The 19,395-nt window shown below is 55.7% G+C and overlaps 1 protein-coding gene across 2 annotated transcripts; it reads right to left on the reverse strand.

Moving 5' to 3' along the window:
- Window positions 1-402: 402 nt before the first annotated feature.
- Window positions 403-19,284, reverse strand: HSD11B2 (hydroxysteroid 11-beta dehydrogenase 2; the record flags this gene model as incomplete). Of its 2 annotated transcripts, none has more annotated exons than XM_083870434.1 (5): window positions 403-1,272; window positions 1,749-1,886; window positions 2,477-2,692; window positions 2,926-3,138; window positions 19,230-19,284. In XM_083870434.1, 5 exons carry the CDS (start codon window positions 19,267-19,269, stop codon window positions 911-913), a joined length of 969 nt encoding a protein of 322 aa, XP_083726560.1. In that variant the 3' UTR covers window positions 403-910. The 2 variants fall into 2 exon arrangements, with proteins under 2 accessions (XP_083726560.1, XP_083726559.1); XM_083870433.1 differs by lacking the exon at window positions 19,230-19,284 and adding an exon at window positions 16,993-17,287 and having other exon boundaries at window positions 2,477-2,662.
- Window positions 19,285-19,395: the final 111 nt, after the last annotated feature.

Genomic DNA, 19,395 nt, shown 5'->3' on the forward strand with positions numbered 1-19,395 from the left:
CAGCCCAAGCCATGACAGTACCTGGCCTGTGGGTGCAGCTGGCTGCTAAGGGGTGCAGCCTTATGGGAATGATCCATGAGGTTAGGGAGCTACATGGTTTGTCCCTGGTGCATGGGACACTGTCACTGCTTCCATCCTTACCCCAGCAGGGCTACAGAGACAGAGCAAGGCAAAAGAAAGCCTTTGGCATAGGGCTGGGGAGGAGCAGAGAGTGGGCACAAATCCTGACCAGCTGACCCTGTTTCTGGGAGTACCTCTGGCACCTTCTGCTGCATGTGAGGCTCCTGTCACAGTGCTTGGTGTGGTGCCAGCCATGACCCAGCTCAGCTTTGACCACAGGCTGAGCATCCCTGAGCAGCATTGCAGCACTGCACTGTGGAAGGAGACAGCCAGAACCTGCTGGAATGTCAAGAATGGATTTATTTAAAAAGTGACAATCACATAGGTCATCTCATTAAGAGCTCTGCAGCACTGGCAGCCTGGCCTCAGCCCCTGCACTCGTTGGGAGCATGTGGAGTGTGTAATGAGTGGCAGGGAGGCAGTGGCTGCAGGGTCCCAGCCCTAACCCAGCCAAGAGGGGATGGTGACAAACAGCTCTGCGAGCAGTAAGGAAGGTGGTGGGTAGCTGAGGAGGTACATCCCAGCCTGTGCTGCAGAGCCGCTGAGTCAGGCAGGGATGGGCCTCTTGGAGGGTGCATGGTTAGAAAAAATACAAAACCAAGGTCTCTAGAAAATGTTGATTCTTGCACAATAGAAAATAGATCTACCTGATTTTGGAAAGAAATTTGGTTTTTAACGTCTAGCGCTGATTGTTCCCCCACAGTGCAGGAGGGCGGTGCCTTTGGCTTTGCACGCGCTCAGGGGCTGGTGTGCCTGGACAGCCTGGGAGAAGGCCACGGGCAGGCCACGGTCAGGCCTTCTTCACGTCGTTGTGGTGCTCTCGCCGCAGCGCTCGGGGCAGCTTAGGGTTGATGAAGAATCCTTTCAGGAACAAGTCTCGGACAAAATAGGGCAGGTAGCGGTGTATGAAATACATGATCCCAAGGCCCTGCCCTGGGTAGTAGCGCACGGCTGGGTTGGCAGCCAGAAGCCCGTCTGTGATGCTGTTCACCACCGCGCTGAGGTCCTCCACCGCCACTTTCATGAACTGGATGAACTGCTGGTTGATCTCCTCCACATAGTCCTCGCCATAGGCCTGCAGCAGCTCCTGGGGCAGACTGGCCAATAGCTTCTGCTTCTGCAGGTTCCAGAAGGCAGGGTCGCATGTCGTCCCTGCAAGGAAACAGTCCCTGTGAGCTGTGCGGGCTCCCCATTCCAACCCCCCTGCCATGGGCGCCAGCAGCCCCCGTCACCTTCCAGTCTCACAGGAAGGTGCAGTGGAGACCCTGGCAAAGATTGCCATGAGGGAAGCACAGTAGTTTTACCATAGTAGCTCTTGGTACCCTGAGACTGGACTAGTGGTCTTGGACCCTGCCTGCAGTAGGGATGCTGCTACCATAAATGTGACTGACTTGTTTTGACCAGCCCTAGTGGTATGGGATCTACCAGCAGGACTTGATCCAGATGCTGTTAACAATCAACCAGAGCCCAACAGCCACAGGATAACCACTGTCCCCATATGGCTGGAGATGCTCAGAAGCTACATGTTTGCACCACCAACTGCTCATCCTGTTGCTTCATCTTCTGCCTCCCTGGGATACCTGTCCTTTGCCCACAGACACAGATGGAGCAGGCACTGACCCTCTTACCTGTTTTGTAGTAGCCGGGCAGGATGAGGCTGACTTTGATGCCCCAGGGCTGGAGCTCGCTGCGGAATGTGTCCATGAGCAGGCTGAGGGCTGCCTTTGAGGCCCCATAGGCTGCCAGGCAGGGGAAGGGCATGTCACCTGGCATGAGTGAAAGAATGAGTGAGCCAGTGCTCCAGCAGGGACAGAGGGGAGTGGGTCGCAAGGGCAGGGCTTGTGTAGGGCTCTGTTCCTGGCTCCTGCTCAAGGAAATGTCTTAGGGTTTGTTTTGCTGAGAAAACAACTGAAACTAGCTTCAAATTAATGTTTTAATGAGGGAAAAAAAAAGTGGTGAGGGAAGAGGAAATTGATTTTGTTCCCTGTCCAGCTAAAGCTTGGGATTGTCATCCGCAATGGAGGATTAATGTGTTTTAATGGGCAAAATAAAGGGCAGGGGAGAGGAAGTTGGTTTTTCCACCCTGGCCAGGGCTGTCATCCCCAATGGAGGCACATGGCTGCTGTGCTGGGGTTGCCCATGCTGCCTGTGACCAGGCTGACTGTCACTAGTCCCCTTGTCTTGGTGGCTGCTGTGGAGTTCAGCAATGCTGCCAGCCCATCCTAGAGTTCCTGATGCCAGTTGGCTGAGAAGGTTGGAGTGCCTGGGTGTGAGAACTGCACCACACCATGGGGATGCTCAAGCCGTACCTGGGCTGAGGGTGCCAGGGGCGCCATGCTGGAGGGAGGCTGCTCACCTGCAGGGCTGCTCACGGTGACAATGCGGCCGCTGGCGGAGCGGAGCAGGGGCAGCAGCCCCTTGGTGAGCTCCAGGGAGCCAAAGAAGTTCACCTCCATGCAGCTGCGGAACTTGCCCAGCGGTGAGAGCTCAGCGTCAGCAATGGTGTCATTGAACCCGGCATTGTTCACTAAGCCCCAGAGTCCTGTGGGAATGGGGTGCCTGAAGAGGTGACCTGAATGGGAAAGCCCCACCCTGGGATTCCCAGCTGCTCCCCAGGCTGATGGGAGTCCTGCAAGGGAGTTGTGGGGTGCCCCAGGACAAGAAGAGAGCTTGGCAAAGGCTGTTGGCGCAGGTGCCTGCAGGGACGCAGCCCCCTGTGGGGACACATGGAGGTTTGGCACTGCCATGCTAGCTGCAGGCTGAGGTCCTAGGGAATTCTGTGGGGTTGCCAAAGGCTACTCCTACCTGTGCTGTTGGTGTGGGCCTGGATGTGCTGCAGGACACGCTGGATGTCCTCCGGCTTGGTCAGGTCCATCTGCAGCAGTGTCAGCCTTGGTGAGCAGCTCCGGCGCAGCTCCTGGGCACCAGGACTCTGCAGGTCCAGCACGCTGGCAAACACCCGAAAGCCCATGATGTCCAAGTGCCGGGCTGTTGCCTGCCCAAAGCCCGAGTCACATCCTGAAAGAGATGGGAAGAGCCTTGCAATGGCCAGTCACAGCCACTGTCTGTCCCCGGCCTCCAAAGATCCCCTACCTCTGCCTCTCCGTCACCAGGAACCAAACATCTACCCCCATCAGTTTCCCTTGCCCGAGGACCACCTCGGCTCCGCACCCCAACGCAGCTTCTGGCTCACCACGATGTGACCTTGCTCTGGGGCATTCGCAGCGCACGGAGCTGTTTTCTCTCTCTTGCGGGAGGAAGAAAACACTCCCGTTATCTGCAACCCCATCGCCCCTGAGCACCTCACTGATTTAAGGTGCAGGTAAACCCGCAGGCACCAGCAACATACCGGAACAGCCCAGAGCCCTGCAGCGATACGGGGCCATCAACCCTCAAAATAGCCTCTAAAAGCTTCATCAAGCACTATTCAGAGCTGCCATAAGGCTCGGTGGGAGACTTTTGCAAAATGCTTTTTGCCTCCCAGAAAGTGGTCAAGAGGCAGTGGTTGCCCGGCTGGGGCACGAGGAGATTAAAAGGAGTGAGGGAAAAAAAGGGATTCTGGTCTGCTCCTGCTACCCTGCATCCTTCAAGGGACCATCCAAACAGGATGGACCATTCGGGAGAGTACTGGTGCTCCGTGCCCAGTCTCAGCCTCATCTCCTCCACCTCGGCTCAAACGAGGGCACCACAGGTGACACTGTCACCCACAAAGCCACCATCGGGGTGGCTGGGGGCCAGCCCGGGCAGGAGCTGGCTGTTGCAGAGCAGTGACAAGGCCAGTGGCCATGGTGGAGCGGCCAGGATGCAAACAAACAGCAGCAGCAAGGTACAGGCTGTTCCCGGGGCCGATGGCAGCACTGATAGCTCAGGGAGTCTGTGCCACAACCACTGCCCAGTCACATTAACCATTAACAGGGGAGCACTGCAGGGGCAGCCCCATGGCCCTGCACCCTCCTGCCCAGCACCTTTGCGTGCTCCTGAGGACATCCCTGAAAACAGGCTCTGTGTAGCACCTGGGGCCACCCTAGGATGGAGACAACAGTAGCTCTGGGGACGGTCACTCCATGAGATTCAGCACTCCTCCACCAGCCTTTGTCGGGAGGAGGGGGGTTGGGGCTGGGCACAGGGACTGGCTGCCTCAGTCTTCCATACCTCCAGGCTGGGATGGGGCACTTACAGCTCTTGAAGTGGTAGCTAAGTGTCAGTTCAGGGTCTCTGTCCCAGCCCCCAACTCGGTTTTACTCTACTGCTGCATCAGCAAACGCCAGAGGTGCTCAGCTGGCAGGAAGGGGCTGCAGAGACTCTCTTTCCCACACAACACCCATCAGGTTGGCTCAGTATCATCCCAGCATCACCCCCACTACCCTGGTCTACACAGCATGCTGAAGGTGCTGCCAGCACAGCACATCTACCTCTCCCTTTCCCAGGAACGGTGCATGCTGCCAGCAGACAAACAGATAAGGTGCATTTCACCTTTCTGAGCAGTGTGGGAGAAAACTGCAATAAAGATAAGGCTTAAAAATAAAAGTGCTTGTGGCCACAGCTTCACCGTGACACAGCTGACAGGAGGGTTACCTGTACTGCTCCCATGCAGCCAGCAAGAAAAGCATCCAGTCCAAACATGAAGCTTCCTATCACTAACGCTCAAAACCCCAGGAAACATCCCAAAAAACTGAGAGCCAGGTTTGCCAGCTTCTTACAAGCAAGTCTGGCAAGAAGGGAGCAAACACGGCCACATGCTGTCCAAGTCAGGCAGGGTTTGTTTTGCCTTAGAAGAGCAGGGCAGTCAGAGAGTTTGTTTCGGAAGTTCTAATTTATTCACACACATACCAAAAAAAAAACTCCTGGGAGGCTGGCGGGAGGCCCAGGGCCAGGAGGTTGAGGATGCTCTGGTGTTATTTAAGGTCTCGCCGCTGCTCAGCTTCCCATCCGCTGTGCTCAGGCATGGCCAAGAGTGCAGGGAGGGACAATGAACCCCCTGGGCCCATAACACGTGGCCCCAAAGCATGGCAGCTCGCCCAGGGCCATGTTCACTCCCCATGGCCACCAGCACATGAGCTGCTGGCCACGCTGGAGCTGGCGCAGGAGCCACTGCCGCTGGCCCGGCCCCGCCGGGAGCACTGGAGCCGTCCAGTCTGTGCAGCCCCAGCAAGGCTGGCGCTGGGCTCGCTGCCCTCCCAGGATGCTGCATCACGAGGAGATGCCGGCGCCAGTTCCCCCCGCCCCAGCTCCCAGCTTGCCAACTGGTTTCACAGTCGTGCTGGAGGGAGGGACGTGGTCAGATCAAGCACAGGAGTCCAGCACTGGGAGCGCAGCAGACGAGAGCAGGTACCTTGAAGCCCCTCCATCACATCCTCATGGACCCTGGGCCAGCAGACAGAGGCTTTTGCTGCAGTAGGAGCAGAGCACAGCCTGACTCCGGGTTGCAAAATCCAGCAGCCCTCCACAGGCTCAGCAAGCCGGGACAAACTCCTGCACCAGGGGCTGGACAGCCATTTTCCAGAACAGCGGGTCAGCGGCAATTCCTGAGGACTTTGCAGAAGCTCCAGACATTTCAGCGGCTCCCCAAAGAGCAAGACGCAAGCCTCCACTAGAATTTTGGCATGACAAGCCCCAAATTTACTTATCTTGAGCAAGCAAAAAGGTTTGGCATCATCGTAAGGGGTGCCCTCCTGCTCACTCGGGGAGGGCAAGGAGGACTGACCCCACAGCATCCTGCATCCATTGTTCAGAGTTGCTCCTGACCGGTGACAGCAGAGCCACCACCGGGGCTGAGCTGTGCCAGCTGGGCAGCTCCCAGCCAGCCTGCACCGCTCGTGCCTCCTCGCTGCCTGGAGCCAGCTGAAGCTGCAGTCCTGGTTTGATGTGGACACGTTTCTCTCAGGTGAGTCAGGCATGGCACGCTCTGACATTTTACTGTCTCAGGTATTCACCCTGCTCTCCTGCACCAGCACCAAGGCCACCACACACAGACATGCTCAAAATTAGTGCTACAGGTTTCTGATTGGAGCAGAGAGGGTCAATAACACAGTTGTGACCTGGGAGCTGCTGAACCACAACCCTGCCCCCACTGCTGGCACGGTATATGATGGAGGTCTGTGGTGCTCACCCCAACACAACCTAGGAGTGACTTCCCTTCCCAAGCTGCGAGCTGAGAGTCCTCATTCTAGAGCTGTGGAGCCTCATTCTGGAGCTGTGGAACTGCAAGCTGGGCATTTTAACCTCTGAGGTACAAGCCAAGCATCTTCATCTTCAAGCCGTGAGCTGTGTACATCCTCAGGCCATGAGCTGCGAATCCTCATCCCTGAGCCATAAACTGAGCACCGTCATCCCTGAACTACAAGTTGTGCATCCTCATCCCCGAACCATGCACAACAGGTGAGGACCAACAAAAACCTAAGCAGTGAGAAGCACAGCTTGGCTGAAGAATTCCCATATGGCTGCAAAACTGCCCAGGGCCTGGTAGGTACAGCAGCAGACCCTGGTGTGGAAGCTGAAGAGGGATTGCCCCAGGGCTGAGCACCCCTGTGATGGAGCAGCTCCCCCAAGGTCACCCTAGCAGTATGGTCAGTCAGCAGCCCTAGGGGCTGCACCACAGGCACATGGAGAAAGGCAGCTGGAGGCACCCCTTGAGGATGCTCCTTCTTCCACCAACTGGGAGCTTGCCAACTGCATTGGGCACTCAAAAGGGCATCACTCCCTCCACCCCCATTAGCTCTGCAGGCCCTTGCCTGGGTGCCCCCTGCTGCTCTCCAAATCCCAGGACATCAGTCCCCCCTCCCCAAAGAGCTTTAGGGCTGTGTGTCCCACCACCCTGTCTGAGAGGCCCTGCCAAGATGGAGCTGTCACTAGGCTCAAGGACACCATCAATGGGGGGAGCTGGGGTGCCAAGGCCGAATGGATTAACATGCTGAGCCACTCATTTCCATAGGCTCAACCTCAAACCCTGCATAGGATGCCAAGCTAAACATGGCCTTCTGGCTCTGACAGGATTCACTGCCACCATGGATCCAGCTTCTCCAGGCATGGTATGGGATTTAGCTGGGCAGCCCTGAGGGAGGCTCAGCTGGGTGCCTGAGCAGGCACTGATCCCAATGCAGCTGTTCATCTCAGCTCCATCCTGGGGTGTGGGCACCTCATGGATGCAGAAGCACAGGGCAAAGTGGCATCAACTGGGGATGGTGCCATCAGAGGGGATGGCAGTCCCCAAAAGGAACTCAAGGAAGGAGGTCCTTGCACAGTGCAGGTCCAGGCGGGATAAAATGCCCAGCAAAATCCTCATGGGCAGGGCAAGGCCCTGTGGCCAACACCTTCCGGATGCTGCACACTTTGGAGCAAGGAGTGATAAAGGGGTGATGTCACCCCTGGGCAAGAGGGAACAAATTCTTGGCAGGGCACAGGAGCATCTGTCCGCACAGCAGCTGGGCCGCCACAGCCACATGCCAGTCCTGGCCTCCCCAGCCAGGCATCAGCCACCATCTGCCCACACCCAAGGTACTGCTGGGGGAGTGGGGCTGGGAAGGGCCCGCAGCCCCCAACCTATCCAGTGTGTCACTGTCCACAGGAAACACCACCCCAGCCAGTGGCTTGCATGGCATGCCATGTCCCCACTCCCCATGGGAGCAGCCCTCATGCCCAGACAAAGGCAGACAGGGCTGGGATAGCAGCAGCCCTGGTGATGCCGCTGCTGGTCCTCAGCACTGGGGTTCAGGAAGCCACAAGCCTAATTAAATTAAATTAAAGCCTGAAGATACCTTCAAGGATGACCCAAATCCCATCCTCAAATCCCTATGAGTGGATAATGCAGGAGCCTCCCACCCAAGCAGCCTCGGTGGGCATCCCTGCAAAGCCTCAGTCTCCTTCCTGAACAGGACCTGAGCCAAGGGGGGAACGCACCGCCTCTGCTCCCCTAGGACCACCCCCCTGCATGACACAGTCAGCACAGGCAGCTGGAGAGAGATTGCTGATGGCTCCTACAGCCCAGGATAGACACAGCCCTCCAGCAGGTCCTGTGGGTCAGAGAAGGGTCAGACAAACTCTCAGCCCCACAAGGAGACCCACGACAGAAGGCAAAACTCTCAATGCCCATGGCAGGGGGTACGTGGGTGACCCACCCCTCCCTGTGCCGTGGACAATAGCCAGATGGTATGAATTACAATGGATTAGCCAAGTGTTCCTGGGGCCTCACAGTCACCACCTCCACCGGGGGAGTTATCTCCCACTTAACAAAGAGAAGGGGGGAAATCTGATTTTCTGCCTAGACAACCAAAGCAACCAGGCAGAGATGACGAGGAGCCCCCAGGCCAGTGTGAATGCACCCACAGCTTCTGGATTAAAGGCCATTTCTCAGGAGCTTTACTCGTGCATCCCTATTGGGGACTCGATGTCACAAAAAGCAGCTGGGCAATAAAAAAAAAGACACCACAGCCCTCCCCATCACTGTCGCTAAAAGCCATCCAGACGCCTTATCTCCCACCAAAGCTGTGAGCAGCATCTGCTGCTTGCTACCGGTGTGGCTCATGAATGCAGGATCTTGTTAGTGCCCTGGGACAACAGGACGGGAATGAGCCCAGCCACCCACCGCAATGCACAGCCAGTGCCTGGTTGGATGCTCAAAGAGGTTGGGACCCGGGAATTAACCCAGCCCTGGCACGGCAGTGATGCTGCTGCCGGTGAGCACTGACCCTGGGCTCACAAGCTGACGGGCGGGGGGAGGAAGTGCCACCTCCAGCATTGCCGTGACACTTCGCAGAAAGAGAGCACAGGAATTTCCTAGAAGCAGCCGCTCACCGCAGCCCAGGGCTGGATGGCATCTTCCGGCAGCTGCTGTCTCTACCAAGGGGAGATCCTCACCCCAAAAGGAGTGGTGGGGCTCTCACAGTCAAGAATTTGATCTTCCAGCAGGCAGGGATAAGCCAGAGAAGACAGCAGCACAGACATCACCTGGCACAGGCTGTACATCAGAGCTAACCTGGATGCATGGATGTCCTTATGAGAAGAGGAAGTTGTGAAGACCTGTGGCAATAGCTGGGTTAATAATAAACTTCAAAGGGAACATGGTGAACTGGGGACATGGGGCCAACAAGCCTCAAAAGCCATCCATCAGGAAGAGCTGTCACTGGGAAGGACACCCATGGCCCAGAGACAGCTCGACCAGATCACCTAAGATCAGTGCCAATGGCAAACTGGCACTGGTAACACATCCACCTGGGCTTTGGAGAGGGGGTGGCTGAGTAGGAACCAGGCTGAGAAGCCAGAAAGCTCTACCAGCTATGTCTGGAATGTGACAGTGAAGATGCTCCTGGGGAATAAGGTGGTGGCAATAAAGCCATGGCTGGGGCAACTGCTAGTGGGGATCTCTAGTCTGCAAAAGGGCTCTCCAGGGACTCCCAGCAGGCTGGAGAACCACCAGCCGAGCCCCATATCCATCTCTCCTGTCTGCTAACAGGCAAGGAGAGACATCAGGTCATGGCTAAGGTCTGCAACAGGCAGGGCTAATCCATCCACAGGCAGCTGAAGGGAAGAACAGCTCTTCTACATGACCACCATGAGCCATCATCACTGAGGGACATCTCAGGGAAGGTGTTTGTAGCCAGGACAGCAAAGCACCATAGCCATGACATGACCAGGAGAACCGCTAATCATGTGGTGGGACAGGTCAGCCATGGGAGAGCTTTGAAGTGCCACCCAGACAGCACTGTGGACAACTCACAAGTGATGCCAGCAGGGACAAAGCCATGCTGGGACAGTTCTGACCAAGGCAGCAGGTCAGAGCAAGCTCAGGGGATCACCATGTTAAGCATCTCGGAGTTTGCAGCACCCCAATAAGGCTGTGTCAGTTTCAATGGAGCACTACCAGTTCAGGGGTATTTTGCTGATGAGATATTTCTTTCTTTCTAAGGTGCCATCTCATCACTCTCCTTGTCACAAGGGTAAACTCCCACCACATGCCACAAGCCCAAGCAAGCAGAAGTGGTGCAAGCCCTGCCCATTCCCACATCATGATGGTCTCTACAGCTGCACCAACTATTTTCTTTTGCAGCTTCCAAATCCATGTGAAGCGGGGGACTTTTTTTTTTTTTTAGAAACTGAGCAAAACACTTGAGCAAACACCAACTGAGCTTCTGCCAAGACAGCTTTTGAAATACACTGAGCTGTTTAAGCCCCCAGGCTCAGAGCTGTGCCTCATGATGACCTCAAGCCACCTGCCCTTTCCATACACAGTTCAAGTTGTCCTCTCCTAACTCTTCACCTGCAGCTCTCACCAGCTCTTCCAAATAAGAGTTTGAGTATCATAAGACTGCTTTGGTGCATTTTCCCCAAAATACATGAAGGTGGCCCTCCAGTCTGAGGTGCTTGGACATAGTTGTGCTGATCCAGGCAATGCCAGGGCAGGCCCCACATAGGCCCTTCAGCTTAGGCACAACAGCTGAAAGGGGGACAGAATCCATCCTGGGATGGCTGCACACCCCATGTTAGAGCTTATAACCAGGACCCTAGAGAGGAACATATATGGGCCACAGTGGGTTACTCATGGCACAATGAGGTCCTGGTAACCCAGAAAAGCTGCAGCTGCCCCACCCCTGGAAGTGTTCAAGGCCAGGTGGGACGTGGCTTGCAGCAACCTGGTCTCATAGAAGGTGTCCCTGCCCATGGCAGGGGAACAAGATAGTCTTTAAAGTCTTTTCCAGCCCAAACTTTTCAGAGCTTCTGTGATTCTGAGAGGCCAGACTTTCAGAGCTGTCACAGAAGACATCAGGGCAGGTACCTGAGCTTTCCAGTCCATCCCTTCTCTCTGTTCCCAGCCTGCCTGGGAGTCACTCACCATCTGGCTCCTTGGGGTCAACCACCCAGCAAGAGGAAGCGCTGCTGAAAAGCTTGTAAAGCCAAAGACTGCTTTTCAAGATTACAGCCTTAGAGCCAGCAAATCCCAGGACAGTGCTATGTGTGACAGGGAAGGCAGCTCCCAAGGGGGAAGCTGATAAAGCTCAGGGCCTGGCAGCTCTCCAGGGGAGAAGGAAGCAGAAGTGATACGTTGCACATGCAAGCACACAAAAGCTGAGACAGAAGAATGGGAGATGGTGGATATATCACAGCCACTGAGGGGAGCAGGAAAGAAGGTAACAGACACATGCTGGGGAGGTTAAAAATAAAAGATCCTAAACTATACTTGTAGCAATGCACTGGCAGCATGAGGGCAATTTTTCCACCTTATCATAGAAAATTTGAGCATTTTCCACTTTATTATAGAACAGTTAGGTTGGAAGGGACCAATAAGGGGTCATCCAGTTTCAACACCCCTGCCATGGGCAGGGACACCTTCCACTAGCCCAGATTGCTCCAAGGCTCATCCAACTTGGCATTGGAGGCTCCACAGCAGTACCTCAGATCTGAGATGACAAGAGGGATATCAGGAGGTGAAGAGGTACAAAAGCCCTGCAGCCTTTCCTCCCAGGAAAAAAAACCCAAAATCCTCCAGCTGCAGTTTTAGACCAGCACTGAAAGAAGACTATGGGGAGAAGGCAAAGATTTGGTGGAAACACCTTGAAGAGCCCCCTCAAACAAAACCCTGACTGGGCAAGTCCACCAACCCTGTGCTGTGCTCCCAGTAGTAAAAGCAGCAACCGGCTCTTCTGTAACCAGATCCTGGCTTGAGGGGAGCTAGACTCAACAGTGGGTAACCCAATCCCAGACCTCATTAAAAATGTGCTGCTCATTGGACTAGAGGGCAGCAACTGCCTACACTTCTCTCCTTCCGAAAGCATCCGTTCCCATCTGACAATCTCATTTCAATGGGGAAGTCTTTGCTTTGTTGCTCTCATGTCCCCGCATAACCCTGAGGCTAATCAAGCCAGCTTGGGTTTCTCTACCAGCTCTAGTCTCCCACAGTATGAAACCTCACTGCGTTTTTCCTCCTGATTAGCTGTGCTCATCGTTTATAATTTTTGGTTAACGGTGCTAAAAACTCCCACCTTAACAGGTCTGTGTCATTAGTAGGCTTCAAAAGTGCTTATTTTATAGATAAGTGAGAAAAAGCCAAGTGTATCTATCCACATGCCTGCGGTGAGCAGGGGTAGGTATCTATTTCTGAAAAAAACCTCACGTGGGAAAGAAGAATCCTAAATCCATGGAGGGCTGCTGACAAAGTGGGGGGGAGGCAGAATAAGCAGCTTTCCTACTCTGTTCCCAAAAGCCAGCATCAAACCCTATAACTAGAGTTAAGTGTTGCTAATTTTTTTTTTTTTTTTTTTTTTTTTTTTTTTTTTTTTTTTTTTTTTTTACTTCAAGTATACCAGGAATTGCATGTACACCAGGGCTGGAGTTTGGGTGTTTGATTTTGGTCCTGTCCCACCCCTCAGCTTGGAGACAGCAGCTGCCTCTGCTGTTAATTTTTAATAGATTCTGGAAAAATCGGAGCAATTTCAGGGAATAAGCTGATTTTCAGCCTTCACTTATAGAATCACAGAATGGTATGGTTTGGTTTGGCAGGGACCTGAAAGATCACTGAGTTCCAAGCCCCTGCACTTAGGCTGGGGAAAGAACCCAGGTACCTCTGACCTGGATCACTGGCTCGAGAAGTAGAGTGGAAGTCACCTAAGGAGAGCTGCAGTGCTTTTGCACAAAGCATTTCTCACGGCAAAGCTGCTGGCAGGCTCAGCACCAAACACGGGCTGTGAGCATGCTGTGCAGGTGCTCCAGCCATGCCGTGGTGCAGAGGTGCCATCCCAGAGCCAGCCCTGAATCCTTGACCCCGACATTTCTCAGTTACTTTGTTTAGCTGGGAAATACATCTAAGATAACATCAAAGTCCAGACGGGAGCGACGCTGCTTTTTTACCACACAAAGTGATTTACCTTCATGGTAGAAAGCAAGAGTCCCAACATCTGGATTGAATCACTCAGTCCTGCCGCAGCCAGCAGATGCTTCAACATCTGTGGAGTCCATGGGAAACAATGAAGCAGTGCAAGTTGCAAAGCCTCTGTTAACCTTGAACATGATCTGAAGCTCTGACCCATTTCAGATTGTTAATGGGGCATGCAATTGTAACAAGAACGCTTCACCAGGAAAACCACACTTTGCCTGCAGCCAGGAATGAGAAGAGAGGAGGACAGAGCAGGTTTGGGTCTAGGCAACCTGACTTAACAACCAGCTTTGCTTCCAGGGATGATTTGTTGTAAGACAGACCAATCTGCAGGTGCTCCTAGCTTCCTTCATAGGTTTCACCAAGGAAGAGCAAGGATACAAGAGACCCAAACTGCTTCTCTCAGGCAGCCATCCTGACATTTGGGGTTACTGGAGAGCTACTTCAGGTACCAGCATTATAGACAATTCACTATTTTCAACTTTCTGTCCAAGCTGAAGTGTATAAACCAATACCTTGTAACACAACTCCTCCCTCTGCTCTGGCAAAGCCTTGCAGACAGGCAGACTCTATGGGCTGGTTTGCATTTGATGCTTTCCAAGGATCTGCAGTAAATCGGGCAATTGGCTACTGTCCAAAGAACCACCCCACACAGTCACACATGGCAGAGCTACACAACAGCCAGAGGCTTCTCCACCTGCTCAGTGGAGCCCTGGGATGCTCCTGGCCATCCTTCCACCACCTCCAGGCACCCAGTTGTGTTGGATGGTTTGAATAGACTCACTGAATTCCACAGGCATCTGCTAAGACCACAGGAACCAAAGGATGGTCTAGGTTCATGTCTAAATGGACCCAGTCAAAGCTCAACCTTGCACAAAGCACTGCCAGCCTGAATCTGGAGAGGCCAAGAAATGGCAGCTCATCAGCTCCCTCCAAGACTGCTCTCACAGACCACCCCCCTGCCCAGCCTCCAGAGGCTGGAGTGCTTTTTCTATCAATTCCCAGTGGGAGGAAGTATGGGATATAACACTCCTCCTCCTTGCTCACACAGCTCTGAGGTGTCCAGTGGCTCTAAGAACACCCAGCAGTGCTGATTCACATTTGGGAAGAGGAATGCACAAACCAGCCATTTGATGTTCAGAGCAAGCAGCTCTCAGTAAGCCACCAGCATTACTGACCCGCAGGTGCCAGCCAGCAGCACCAGCACCCTGGAGTGCCCTGTCACACACTGTGGTGAGGGATGCCAGTGTTGGCTGCCTTGCAGCTTCCCAGGGCTGGGTCAGGCAGCTGCCCATACCAGCCCTGCCCACATTGCAGGTATGTTGGGGTCCCTGTGGTTTTCCAAGTTTGGCCAAAGCCTGTGCCAGATGTGGGCTCATCTTTAAGGCAAGGGCAGGCTCAGGACAGCAAACCAAGGGAGGCATGGAGGTGGCTGCTGTCTCCCTCTCAGCCCAGGCCAAGCAGCTGATCTCCACTCCCCTCCTCATCCCCACCATCCTCCTGGGGCTGACCTCTCCCAGCCCCTGGCTACATAGGAGGGCATTCTCCTCCTCCCTGAAAACAGCTGTTACATCCCCTAGGAAGACAGGATTAACACTTTCCTCACCCTCTGCCCCTAGCCAGGCTGCATCCACTTGAGCAATACTCCCAGAGAAGCTGGACAATTGGGATGCAGAACAAAAATCCCAAGGTCACAGCCCCAGACAAACATAGGACTGCATGGACTAGTGACCACATACTTTGCTAGCCCAGGGGATGCATCATGGGAAAGCACAGCATCCCTTGCTCCCCTCTAGCAGCAGGCAGCTGCCTATCCCTGCTCCAGCCAAATCCCAGTCCCACGTGCAACAGTCAAAATGCAAACCTGCAACAGATGGGAAACGCCACAACCTCCCAGTCCCTGCTGCTACCACAGGGTCAGCAGCTTTGCTCTGCAGCAGCTCTGCTATTTTCCCACTGAGTTACACAGTTAGTTTTCTTTCAATCCTCCCATAACTAAGTTTTATTTAGCCAGCAATGTCTGGACCAGCACATGGGGCTGGAGCATCACATGCAGAGCTCAACTTAGGTTTGTTCCCGGGGGGAGTGGGCAGCTGGAAGAGCTGAAACTCCACCTGGGAGACAGAACAGCACTGCAGCCACCTTACCTTGCCCCAGATAAGAATCACTGAATCTGCTGCAGGATTGGCAGCACCCAAGATGTGTATACAAGGAAACGATGCCCAAAGATTTTCAGGCTGAGACCTGCAGTGCTCCATAGGGAGGGGACTTTGTGCCATTTCTCAGTTGATCTGCAAGGTCCAGCACAACACACAGCATAGCAGAAGTTCTGTCCCTGACCTCACACACCTTCAATGAGGCCCAGCATTTCCAGTCATCTATGCCCATGCTGCTTGCTCTGCCAGACTTTGCTTCCCATTGGCAAGAGGAGGAAGGTCAGGTTGCCTTTCTCCCAGAGCTGATCCTTCCCGGCTGCTCCCACAGGAGACATGGACAGCTACTCAATACCTAGTTGCCTGGAATTAATCCGTAAAAGAATCAGGCTAATTACTATGCAAATACTCAAGTGAGGGATGCCATCCCCAGCAGAACAGCCCTCGCATCTGCCCCTTGGCAGGCACTTGCTGGAGCAGCACTACGGAAACGCCGATCCCGCACTGCGGGCTGCACCTCGAACCTGTAAAACCACAAAGTATTTACAGCCAAGAGCAAACACATCAGAGCTGCAGAGGTGCCACCTCAACGCACTGGGGCAAGAACACCTTGTTCCAGTCACTGACTCACTAATTATACAGGCAATGCCAGAGAGCCAGGGCTGCCAGAGCCGGTGTGCCACAGGGCACCTGTGAGTGCATGGCTGTCAGACGTCCTCTCCAGGCAGCCCTACCCTGCTGCAGCTTTGACCTTCACTCAGTTGAATCATTCATTCATCCTCCACCTTGCTCCTCCGATCTTCCTCCTCCAGAGAGGATTCCCTGCACTTCCTACTGGTGCCACAGAACCCTTCAAGCTGAAAGGGGGACCCGGGTCTTGTCTTAATCCTCTAGGAAACAAGCAAACTGCCTTCTCCAGCTTCAGCGCATCCAAGCCCAACCCAGACATCCCCACCAGGATACAGGCTCCTGTCCTTGGGAGCGCTGCCAAGGTCATGCCCACAAGTTTCCCTCCTCACTGCATCCATGCAGAGCCAGCAGCACCTTCCAGGCACACCTGGAGCAAAAACCACCCCAGCTCCAGCATTTCCTCCTTATCTCTCCACTACCATTGCCTCACAGCAAAGCACTGCTGAGCCTGGCTCTCATCCTCCAGTTCCACTGCCAGGAGGAAGGAGTAAGAAACCATGTATATACCAAGATATCCTGAAGAGCTTCAGTCAGCAAGCCAGAGCTGTGCAAAACTTGGGAGCACAGCACATTCTCTAAGGAGCTCAGGACCACGGAGGATCTCTGGACCAGGCAGCCCAAAGAGGAGGTAGGCAGCAGTTGGGCAGCATTTCCCAAGGATACCCACACAGTGGAGGACCTTGTTGCCAGCAGCTCCCTGGATGGAGCTCTGGATGAAGCAGTGATGCTCAGTGCTGGATAGCCAGCTCTGTTGAAGCCTCTAGAGATACTATGAGACCCTTTCCAAGAACAAGTACAACTCCAGAGGGGAGGAAGGGAAGGGGAGGAGAGGAGAGGGAAACCCTTGGGCCAGCTGACAGGGTCCCAAGCCAGCGCTCCGGCTCTGTCCCATCTAATCTCGGGGCTTCCAGAGGAAGCAGCTCTCAGCATCGTGCTGCAACTAGTGGTCAACACTCGAGGAGCCATTGCAACTCCCTGCCTCGCGGGGCAGATACAGCCTGGCCGGTTCTGCTTGGACGTGGATGAAGGATGCGCTGGCAGCGGTGGTTGGTCCCCAGCGGGACCCCACTGACAGCAGCGTCCTGGTGCCTGCGGGACACCCCACTCCGCTCCCCGCCGAGCCCAGGCGGTGCCGTCGGGGCGTAGAGGCCGTGTCCCCGCACTCACCTGTGACAAGGACGGCTCTGCCCGCCACCGGCAGGAGCCCGCGGGGCGCCGCCCGCCACAGCAGCAGCCCGGCGGCGGCGGCGGCCAGGGCCAGCCCCAGGGGCAGCGGCAGCCAGGCGCGGCACAGGCTCTGCAGCGCGGCCAGCAGCGCCAGCGGCAGCACCAGCCCCCGGCCCAGCGGCGGCCCCAGCCCCCGGCCCGGCCCCGGCGCCCGCCGCGCCGCCCGCAGCGCCAGGCTGCCGGCCAGCGCCGCCCACAGCGCGCCGTGCGCCCAGCGCTCCAGCCCCGGCTCCATCCCGGTCCCGATCCCGGGCCCGGCACGGCCCCGCCGCTGCCGCTCGCCCGCCCCGCCGCGCCCGTTTATACCCGCCCGGCGGGGGAGCGGGGCGGGGCGGGACCGGCCGCCGCCAATGGGAGACGGGCGGGACGGGAGCGCCGGGCACCGGGAGCCGCGGGCACCGGGAGCGCCGGGCACCGGGAGCGGCACCGACACCGGCGGCCGGGGAGGGGGAGAGGCGGAGCGCCTTGGTACTCGCAGCTCGGCACGGCTCGGCTCGGCGTGGCTTGGCGCGGTACTGCGGGCAAGGCTCGGGACATCCTGCTGCCTGGGTAGGCACGGCTCGGCTCGGCTCGGCTCGGTACGGTTTGGCTTGGCTCAGTCCTGCCCAGGATGTTGTGCTGCCTAGGTAGGTGCGTTCAGTGTCGCTTAGTCTGGCATGGCTCGGCTCGGCTCAGCTCAGCTCAGCTCGGCCCAGCTCAGCTCGGCTCAGCTAGGGACATGATGCCACCCAAGTAGATTCAGCTCAGCACAGCTTGGGGCGTTTTGCCAGCTCGGTAGACATGGCACATCTCGGGGCAGCACGGCTTAGCTCAGCTCAGCCCTGCTCAGGACATTTTGCCACCTAAGTAAGTAGGCACAATTCAGCTTGGTCCAGCTTGGCACAGCTCAGCTCAGAACAGCTCAGGACACCATGCCATCTCAAGATGCACAGATCAGCTCAGCACAGACCAGGACATGATGCTGTGCCAGATAGTAACATCTTGGCTTGGCTTGGTTTGGCTTGGCCCAGCTCAGACACTGTGCCACCTCAGTAGGCACAATTCAGCTCAGCTTGGCATGGCTCAGCATGGCTCAGTCCTGCTTGGGACATGATGCCACCAGTTAAGGCACAACTTAGTTTGGCACAGTTTGGCTTGGCCCAGCTCAGCTCAGCTCAGCTGCTCAGTACATTGTGGCACCTCAGTAGGCATGATTCAGCTCAGCACAGCTCAGTTTGGCTCAGCTTGGAACATTATTCCACCTAGACAGGTGCAATTCATCTCAGCTCAGCTTGGTTCAGCACAGCTCAGGACAGCTTGGGACACCCAGGTAGGCACAGCTCAGTTTGGCTTGGCTTAGCACAGCTTGGGATGTCATGCCATGTACAGGACACCTCAGCTCATCTTGACACAACTCAGGACAAGACACCACCTAGGCAGGCATAGCTCAGCTTGACACAGCTTGGCTCAGCTCACCGTGTCTTGAGACATCATGCTACCTAAATAGGCATGGCTTAACTCAACAGAGCTTGACATGGCTCAGCATGACTCAGCTCAGCACAGCTTAGCACACCATGCCACCTAGGTAGGCACAGCTCAGCTTGACTCAGCTCAGCTTGACACAGCTCAGCCCATCTCAGTCCAGAATGGTTCAGCTTGGTTCAGTATGGCTTGGTTATGTGGCACCTACAGCACAGCTCGGCTCAGCTTGGTTCAGCACAGCTCAGCTCAGCTTTGTTTGGCACAGCTCAGCACCTCATGACACCTAGGTAAGTGCAGTTCAGCTCAGCTCAGCTCAGCTTGGTTTGGCCTGGCACAGCTTGCCTCAGTGCCTGTCCAGGCAGAGCTTCCTGGCAGGAAGTGGCATTGGATCCAGGAGCGCCCAGCAGGAGGGAAGCTGCCCAAGCCACAGCCAGTGCCACCAGCACCCACACCCCACTGGACAGGGGGAACACAGGGCATGGCCACTGTCAGGGCCACCCCTTGATCAGGACTCCCTGCACAGGGCAGTGCCCTCAGACCTTGCTGGGAGAGCACTACAGGAGCTTTGGTGCCTTGGCCAGCCATGCTCAGTTCCTCAGTGCAGGCAGGTGAGGCGTGAATCTCTCCCAGTGCTCCCTGTGACTCAGGCCCAATGATTCTGGGGGGATCCCAAAGCATTTCTCAGCACCCAGAGCAGACAGCATTCTGCCACTCACCTACCTGGTGTTTTTCTGGGGCTGCAGCAGGGCAAGCCATGCTGGGAGGTCAGGTCCTGGCTTGCCCCAGTGAAGCTTGGGGAAGCCCTGCCATGCAGTGCTGGATGCCAGGCCTGTGCCACCTCCAGCAGCTGCTGGCAGGAGCTCCCTGCACCACCTGGCTGGG

The sequence above is a fragment of the Zosterops lateralis genome (assembly GCF_965231275.1).
Source record: "Zosterops lateralis genome assembly, chromosome: 12".
Lineage (NCBI taxonomy): Eukaryota > Metazoa > Chordata > Aves > Passeriformes > Zosteropidae > Zosterops > Zosterops lateralis.